At 41.9% G+C, this 9,895-nt stretch overlaps 1 protein-coding gene across 1 annotated transcript in view; it reads right to left on the reverse strand.

Moving 5' to 3' along the window:
• The window catches only part of RIC1 (RIC1 homolog, RAB6A GEF complex partner 1), a 138,934-nt gene extending 129,562 nt beyond the window's left edge, over positions 1-9,372 (reverse strand). Inside the window, exon 1 of the mRNA XM_052644806.1 lies at positions 9,229-9,372. Within this exon, the coding sequence (XP_052500766.1) occupies positions 9,229-9,372 (144 nt within the window). The remainder of the gene's footprint in view (positions 1-9,228) is intronic.
• Positions 9,373-9,895: the final 523 nt, after the last annotated feature.

Consider the following 9,895-nt stretch of genomic DNA (forward strand, 5'->3'; position numbering starts at 1 on the left):
GGTGGTGTCATCTGCATATCTGAGGTTACTGACATTTCCTCTGCAATCTGGATTCCAGCTTGTGCTTCAACCAGTCCAGCATTTTGCATGATGTAATCTGCATATAAGTTATATAAGCAGGGTGACAATATACAGCCTTGACATACTCCTTTTCCTATTTGGAACCAGTCTGTTGTTCCATGTCCAGTTCTAACTGTTGCTTCTTGACTTGCATACAGATTTCTCAGGAGGCAGGTCAGGTGGTCTGGTATTCCCATCTCTTGAAGAATTTTCCATAGTTTCTTGTGATCCACACAGTCAAAGGCTTTGGCATAGTCAATTAAGCAGACGTAAATGTTTTTCTGGAACTCTCTTGCTTTTTTGATGATCCAACGGATGTTGGCAATTTGATCTCTGGTTCCTCTGCCTTTTCTAAATCGGCTTGAACATCCGGAAGTTCACAGTTCATGTATTGTTGAAGCCTAGCTAGGAGGGTTCCATATTGTGAAAGGAGTACATCAAGGCTGAATACTGTCACCCTGCTTATTTAACTTATATGCAGAGTACATCATGCAAATTGCCAGGCTGGATGAAGCACAAGCTGGAGTCAAGACTGCCAGGAGAAATATTAATAACCTCAGATATTCAGATGATACCACCCTTATGCCAGAAAGCAAAGAAAGACTAAAGAGCCTCTTGATGAAAGTGAAAGAGGAGAGTGAAAAAGTTCCCTTAAAATGCAACATTCAAAAACAAAAATCGCATCCAGTCCCATCACTTTATGGCAAATAGATGGGGAAACTATGGAAACAGCGAGAGACTTCATTTTTTTTGGTTTCCAAAATCACTGCAGGTGGTGACTACAGCCATGAAATTAAAAGACGCTTGCTCCTTGGAAGAAAAGCTATGACCAACCCAGACAACATATTGAAAAGCAGAGATATTACTTTGCCAACAAAGGTCCATCTAGTCAAAGCTATGGTTTTTCTAGTAGTCCTGTATGGATATGAGAGCTGGACTACAAGAAAGCTGAGTGCTGAAGAACTGATGTTTTTGAACTGTGCTGGTGGAGAAGGCTCTTGAGAGTCCCTCAGACTGCAAGTACATCAAACCAGTCAATCCTCAAGGAAATCAGTTGTGAAGATTCATCAGAAGTACTGATGCTGAAGCTGAAGCTCCAGTACTTTGGCCACCTGATGCCAAGATCTGACTCACTGGAAAAAACCCTGATGTTGGGAAAGATTGAAGGCAGGAGGAGAAGGGGATGACAGAGGATGAGATGGTTGGATGGCATCACCAACTAGATAGACATGAGTTTGAGCAGGCTCCTGAAGTTGGTGAAGGACAGGAAAGCCAATGTACTGCAGTTCATGGGGTTGCAAAGTGTTGTACACGACTGAGCATCAGAACTGAACTTTTTGAAATGTTCTTCTTTCAGATACCTACGTGGCTTGGTCACTTAGTTCTTTAAGGTCTCTGCTGAAATGCAACCTCCCTAAGGAGGCTTTCTCCAACCATCTTTAGCTAAAATAACAATGCCACACGAACATTCCCTGACACCCTTACTCTGCTCTTCTCCACGGCACTCATTATATTGACATATGGATGTGTTTGCTGCCTGTCTCCCTTGACCAAAGCAGAAGCTTCATGCAGGCAGGGACCGTTTCTGTGTACTGTTGACATCCTGGCACCAGTGTCTAGAAGAGTTCACATCCTGGCACCAGTGTCTGGCAGTATTTAAATTTTATTTTACTGTGTTTGCATCAAAAGTTTTCAAACTTTCCTTGTAGTGCCTGTATAGTGGGCAGTTAAACAGGGACTCAAGGCTTCTAGAAACGTATATTTTCCAGCTTTCATGGATTGGCACTAGTGACTCCCAACAAGTAGTTCCACTTTAGGTCTACATTCCATTTCACTAGGATCTGAAGTAAGAGGAGGGGAATCCAGTCACTAAAATCTCTTCAACTCCACTGACCATCAGCACTGAACTCCTTCCTCTCCATCTCACTTCAAGGTCCACTTTTCTCACAGAAAAGTCAGGGGTCCCTGTAATACCGTGCCATAATTTGCACAGAAGGTTACGGGGTTGTAGTCAACCTAGGCTTACTACATTTCAGTCTTAGAACCAGCCAACACCAAATCTTTTCAGGGTACAGGTGATAACCAGAAAAGAAAGCCTTCTCAATCACAGACTTGAATCTTATAGAAGCTTTTATTTCAGTGATTAAAAGATGCACTAAATGGAAACTATACTGATTGACATTAAGCATGCACCTCTACTGATACTGCTGTTAGTTTCTAACTGGCCCAAATCTTAATTTTTTTCATTTGGGAACATCATTATTTTGGACCCTGATACACAGGGTAAGTTAACTTCTTCCTTGTGGCAGTTTAGCATGATTATGTTCACTGGCTAGATACCTTTAACTAAAGGCTGCTAGACTCAGGCAACTTGTACTAGTTTGAGACCATACTTTAGATAAATAAGTGAATCACAGTATAGAGGAGGAAGATAATCTAGAAAGCTGAAATGTAGTGTATGAATATTCCATACATTTTTCCAGCACTGATAGTCAAACACTAGATAAGGAGGCCTAGAGTGAAGAACCAAATTACTCTTCCCCAACCACTGCCCTTTCTGAGACACACAAAGATGTACACTGATCTCCTCAGAAATCTGAAATGAATCCACACAAATAACAGATTACCTATCCCTGGTGGCTCAGTCGGTAAAGAATCCACCTGGAATGTGGAAGACCTGGGTTTGATCCCTGGGTTGGAAAGATCCCCGGGAGAAGCCAATGGCAACCCACTCCAGTATTCTTGCCTGGAGAATCCCCATGGATACAGGAGCCTGGTAGGCTGCAGTCCATGGGGTTGCAAAGAGTCAGACATGACTGAAAAACTAAAAGCACACACATGTGGTCCCACTACCAAATTATAGATCACATCAATATAAATATACACTGGGAACAAGGAGTTCAACTGGCTATATATAATACTGCACAGTAATTTAAGTTCTGGCAAACTGCAGATTACCTAATAATTAAAGAAAGACCCTTTATAAGGTAGCACTTCTACCACCACCCCTGCCCAGCTTTAATGAGATACAATTCGCATACAACACTGTTTAAGATGTACAACATGTTGATTTGATGCCCTTGTACACTGCAGAAAGATTACCACCAGTCTTAGCTAATAAATGTATCATGTTACATAATTACCATTTCTTCTTTTGTAGAGAAAACACTGAAAATCTACTCTCATCTAAGCAACTTTCAAGCATATAATACAGTGTCAACTATAATCACCATGCTGTACATGAACTTATTCAGCTTACAGCTTGAAGTGTATGCTCTCGTATCAATATCTCCCCTTTTCCACCACTCCCTAGCCCCTCATAGCCACCATTCAAGTATGTTTCTATCCATTTTGCTTTTTCAGATCACATATATACATAAGTGATATATACATAATTTGTCTTTGACTTATTTCACTTAGCACAATGCCCTCTAGGTCCTTCCATATATGCTGCAAGATGTCCTTTCTCATGGCTAAACAATATTCCATTATGCATATACACTACATCTTCTTTATCCATTCATCCATTGACAGATACTTAGGTTACTTCCACATCTTGGCTATTATGAATAACATACTACTTTTCTAATATAATTTGGGCTGGGTATAATTTAAAAAAGCATTTAATTCACCTTAACTTTTATAACCCTAATACAATTTTTTCTGATTTTAAGTTGTAATTTAATATCTTCACATTTTTTAAGTTACATGTCAACATTTAAAAATCTTCAAATTATTAAAACTTGAAAAAAGTAAGTGTTATGCATAGGACAGATATCTTAAATTCATTTTTTAAAAATGCTTATTAAACATCTTTGTGCAAAACATAAGTACAAAATAAGATTACTTATAAATTAACATAATATTGTAAATCAGTTATACTTCAACTAAAAATAAATAAGATAACTTCTGCTCTCCAGAAACTTACAATCCAGTTGGAGAAATAAACCAAGTGTGAAAAGCTACACTACAAACAGTACTGCTCATCAAAAACAATGAACTCAATGAAAAACAGTGTTCATCAAAAACAATTATAGTAAATAAAGAATGACTCAGAGCACGATTTCAACAGAGGCTAAGGTTTGGGTAATATTCTGATAGGCAGAGACAGGGCAAGAGAGCATTCCAAGAGAGGAAAGTCTCTGATATTAAACCAAGGAGTTTGAACTTCATCCTTTAACCAACAGTGAACCCTAAATGACTTCCAAGCAGTGGCTTTATAAGCAAGGCTCTTTGGAGGCATTAACAGAATAGGGTTGAAAGCGTGAGAAATGAGAGAGCTGGAAAAATACAGGCACAAATTGTTGGGTTAACCAAAAAGTTTGTTTGTGTTTTCCCATGACATCTTAACCATACACCTGATTGAATATCTATCTCATTGTTTTCCATTATTAGTACACAGCAAAAAGAGGATAATTTTTCACTCAGGGTTGCTCAAAGACAATTTATTATAGTTCATAAGTCCAGTAATTCTACCTATGTCATCTTTTTATTAGCAGTGATTACTCACAAAATTTTCATTTATATTAACATACTAGTATCTTTGAACAGAATGTTTTTCTCTCACATACAGTATGTCCCCTTAATCCTTTTCATACACTGCCTATTGATACTATCTTTTTCACAGAAAGTGTTCATATATTTAAAATAATCAATGACCTGAAAATTAAGATAAGATTAATTTAGAATTACAGCATTCTGAAGTATCATTCTGTGGTTCACAGAGACTTTTATAGTCACAGTTAAGTAGTATACTAAAGGAATAATTCTAGGCTCTCTGATACAATACAAAACACAATTTATCTCATACAACCCCCATGTCAATCATAAATCATAATGTGCTTTAAACAGCAGCTTCACCTTCAAAGCTGAAATCAGCCCTTTTACAACACCCTTGGCAGAAATACATCACCAGCTGCTCCATCAAGTAACTCACATCTCTAGCACCCCAATCTAACAGACATACCAAACCTTTTTGGAGTCCCCTTTTTTGGTCCCAAAATACATGAATGATCTTTGTTGTAAATTCAAGTAGTTTAAAACTCCTAAGTAGATTCACTAAGTAGAGAAAGCAAATTTACACCAACACATTACAATGAAAATGAGTCACACCCTCACACTAAAAATGAAATCAAAAGCAAAATGACTATCAACAGAAATTTAGTTATCAACACATCTAAAAAGCACTCTACGACACTTCTCAAATTTGAAGTCAGGAAAGAATTCTGAAGAGACGTGACTATAACACTCAGATCCCAAACAGCTACATAGGGTATACAACAGTCGCTGTAAGAGGTACATAAAAGCTCACTAGAAAACCCACAAAATGCACACGTTATTCTTAGAGATTTTATTTTACTGTTTTCATACCCTCATGTCTAATCAACATTTTCCAGGCAGCTATTCTTTTAGACATTAAAATAAATAAACAAACAGCTAGACTATTAAGTGCACATTCCTCCCACAAGGCTAGTTTTCTCTTTTTAAAAATGCATTCCTCCTAACTGAATTTAACTTACTAAAAGAGCCCTAACAAAATTTTAAGAAAGCAAATTGTATTATATCCTCACATCTCTTTGAGCATGTTTCTCCATGTTTTTAAATGCCCTCAAGCTGCTTTAAAGACTTCAAATTCCATAAAACCCTTCTTCAGATCTTCAAAATTCACTTTATTCTGTAAAATTACTTGCATATACAATGTCTCCAAAATCAAAGCTTTCATGTTCTCATGCAAAAATGTTAAACCCGTTCACTCTAAATTACATAGAAATGACTGATAGCTACTCAATTTAGCTAGAGGTATTTTCACTTTTAAAAGAAGTTTGTTAACCTAACTTAGATAGGTTTAACTTACATAGTTTAAGTTTAGAAATTTAAAAAATCAAAATAAACACTGGAGTCTGGCACCTGTTTCCCCATTCACCCAGTTATAAACTTTAAAATCATCTCGTCCAATACTTGATTTCTAAAGTGACGGTGATGTCAGAGTTCAAAGTTAACCATAAGTGAACTGACAGTACCATGGAGCCTCCTCTAAGGTATTCCTGAATTTCCTTTCACATACTTCTGAACCCATACACTCTGTACAACCTAAATTTTTGCCAATCTTAATGATAGTGGCCCCAGCAATCTGTGAGCACCATTGGAATTTGAAGGAAAGGGGTATGACCAGTTTTACGTTGACCAGGACTGCCATAGATTTGTTTAATATCTAAGTCCAAAAGCAAAACAAAACACACACAATAAAACCCTGATATTCTCAATATTCACAATATCCCTAAGAAAGTCAAGGAACATTTTTGTTTCTTTTACAGATAAAGTAGTCTACAGGTTTCTGGTCTATTCTTCCTTCATATTAAGTTTATGCTGTGTACTGCACTTAGTCGCTGTCATGTCTGACAGTGACCCCATGGACTGCAGCCCACCAGGCTTTTCTGTCCATGAGGATTCTCCACGCAAGAATATTAAGAGTGGGTTGCCATGCCCTCCTCCAGGGGATCTTCCCAACCTAGAAATCACACCCACATCTGCACTGCAGGTGGATTCTTTACCGACTAAGCCACCTGGGAAGCCCAAGAATACTAAACGTCGGTAGCCTATCCCTTCTCCAGGGGATCTGCCCAGTTTAGGAATCAAACCGGACGATTCTTTACCAACAGACGATTCTTTACCAACTGAGCTATGAGGGAAGCCCATATTAAATTTCAGTTCAGTTCAGTCACTCAGTTGTGTCCAACTCTTTGAGACCCCATGAATCGCAGCACGCCAGGCCTCTCTGTCCATCACCAACTCCCGGAGTTCACTCAAACTCATGTCCATCGAGTTGGTGATGCCATCCAGCCATCTCATCCTCGGTCGTCCCCTTCTCCTCCTGCCCCCAATCCCTCCCAGCCTCAGAGTCTTTTCCAATGAGTCAATTCTTTGCATCAGGTGGCCAAAGTGCTGGAGTTTCAGCTTCAGCATCATTCCTTCCAAAGAAATCCCAGGACTGATCTCCTTGCAGTCCAAGGGACTCTCAAGGGTCTTCTCCAATACCACAGTTCAAAAGCATCAATTCTTCTGCGCTTAGCTTTCTTCACAGTCCAACTCTCACATCCATACATGGATGAGCACTGGAAAAACCACAGCCTTGACTAGATGGACCTTTGTTGGCAAAGTAATGTCTCTGCTTTTGAATATGCTATCTAGGTTGGTCATAACTTTCCTTCCAAGGAGTGAGCGTCTTTTAATTTCATGGCTGCCAGCACCATCTGCAGTGATTCTGGAGCCCCCAAAAATAAAGTCTGACACTGTTTCCACTGTTTCCCCGTCTATTTCCCATGAAGTGATGGGACCAGATGCCGTGATGTTACTTTTCTGAATGTTGAGCTTTAAGCCAACTTTTTCACTCTCCTCTTTCACTTTCATCAAGAGGCTTTTTAGTTATGCCTAAAATTAAGTTTTGTCAGTCGCTCAGTCCTGTCTGACTCTCTGTGACTCAATGAACTATAGTCTGCCAGGCTCTGCTGTCCATGGAATCCTCCAGGCAAGAATACTGGGGTGGGTAGCCATTCCCTCCTCCAGGGGATCTTCCTGACCCAGGGATAGAATCCGAGTCTCCTGCATTGCAAGCAGATTCTTCACCATCTGAGCCACCAGGTGTTGGGTGATAAAATTAAGTTATGCCTGTCCTTTATGGAGTTAAGGAAAGTTATATTTCAGGCTTTACTATTTGTTACATTAGAGTGGAATTATGAACTAAAGTTCAGAAGGCAATATAAAATTTACCTTCTAATTATTTTTTATATGCCTTAAAAATAATATATACAAAAAAAATTACTCAAGTGGCATACATGATGTAAATGAATTAGTATCTCATTTAAGACCCAGATGATATGCAATACATAAAAACATGCAATCAAGCACCAGACGGATGTGTCACATTGCTGTTTTGTGACAACAAAACAACACAAAGCCCTGTTTTGTTCTGAGATGTATTTAAAAATTAAATCAGCCAAAACTTAATGGCAAACACTATAATTTAAAACCTAACTATTACAGTCATATAAAAGATACCAGAAATACCTAAATCTCATCATTACTTTTAGCAGGGCTGTGTGTGAGGATAGTCAAGGGCCTTACAGGCATTCAAATAGTCACACAGATGTGACAGTTTTAACTAATTTGATTAAACCCAGTATTTCACATGTATCTAACAAAGCTAAGGTCGAAACCTATTTCCACCTGGTAAAAATCAGCTTTCAAAGGATAACAACTTCACTCTGACATAGATTAGCACTGCCTTCTCTTGGGAGGGTGGGGGGAAATTTTTATACTCTATTCTGTTGCTTATGAACAGACCTGTAGCAGCGTTCAAGGAAAATAAGGAAATCCACCAGTTATTTTTTAAGTTATTCTTTCAACCACTGACTAATTAGATACAAGAAATAAAAGAGCACGATTCACAGAAAGCAAAAACAGAACACTGGTTCAAGCGCTTCCCAAATCTTATTACTTCCAGGTGCGAATACCAGGAGGCGAGCGGAGAGATTGAGTCCCACTTCAGCTCCTACTGACCCCCCTATAATTCTCTACAGAAGAGTCCAAGAGCTGTAGAGAAAATAACTGACCTAAAAGTGGAGGGATGTTAGGGCAAGGCGAGGAATTGGGTTACCAGACCTTCAGTTAAAAAAAAACACTAAACCTCTGGCTGTAGTTGCAGAAATGTTATCACCGCATGTCAAGTCTGGCACTGACTGGGTAAAGCCCAACAGGCTTTCCCCAACTTCAAAACAATGGCCTTTAAAGCAAGGTAAGACTAGGAACACAACAGCGGCCAGATTCCTAATTGTGAAAAGTTTAACCAAATTTGTTCCTCGGCGAATGGGGGAAGAGAGAGGAAGGAAAGTCTGGACTCGGCCGAAGGAGCGCGTGGGGTCCGCACTGTGCGCGGCCGCCGGCCCAACGCAGGGAGGTGCAGGGATTTGGGGCAGCAGCGACGGCATCCACCCCGGAGCCCTGGCCAGAGGACGTGTCCAGACCCGGGGGTTCGCGCAACCAAGGAGGCGGAACAAGGACGGCGAAGACGAGTGGGTCTGGTACGAAGGGGCAGGGGTCCCAGACTGGGTGGAAGTTGGGGGCGGGATGGTGCCGGGAAGCCGGGAGGAAGCGGCGTGAGGCTCTACTTACCCGACTGTACCAGATGCTGAGGCGAGCTGGGGCCAGCACGGCGAAGAAAGTCCTCTGGGGGTCGGACTGAACGTGGAAAGGCGCCTCGGCCGGGCTCCCCAAAGGGCAGAGCAGCCTCTTGGGCCAGCCGCTCAGGAAATACATGGTCCGCGCGGAGCCTCAGACGCCGCGGCGCCAGGCGGCCCCCGGCCCCGTCCGTCACACTCAGCGGCCCAGGGTCGGACGCCCGTCTCCCACACCGCCACCGGCCGAGTCGGCGGCGGCGCCGGTGGCAGCTCCGGGCATCTGCCCTCTGGCCGGGCCGGGCCGGGCCAGGCCGACACAACGCTAAGCGACGAAGGCACCCCAGCGCAGACGGGGCCCAGTGTGGGGGTAGGAGGGGGCGGGAGAGGCTGGATGGAGAGGGGGCGGGAGGAGCTGGAAGTCCCGCCCCGGCCCTGGCCCCGCCCCTTCCTCGGGCCGCACTGGCGTCACCACGCCGCGCCGCGTGTGTCTTGCCGGCGAGGGCTGCTGCGCGCGTGCGTACTGGAGATAATCTTCACTGCTGTCTGAAACTCCGCCTTGGGCTTCAGCTCAACACGCATGCGCCTTGCGCTGCTCTGGCTCCTCTGCGCCTCCCAGTTGCTGTGTGGGCTGTATACTCAGGGCTAGCAGGCAGGACAAGTGC

This window comes from Budorcas taxicolor, chromosome 8 (assembly GCF_023091745.1).
Source record: "Budorcas taxicolor isolate Tak-1 chromosome 8, Takin1.1, whole genome shotgun sequence".
Lineage (NCBI taxonomy): Eukaryota > Metazoa > Chordata > Mammalia > Artiodactyla > Bovidae > Budorcas > Budorcas taxicolor.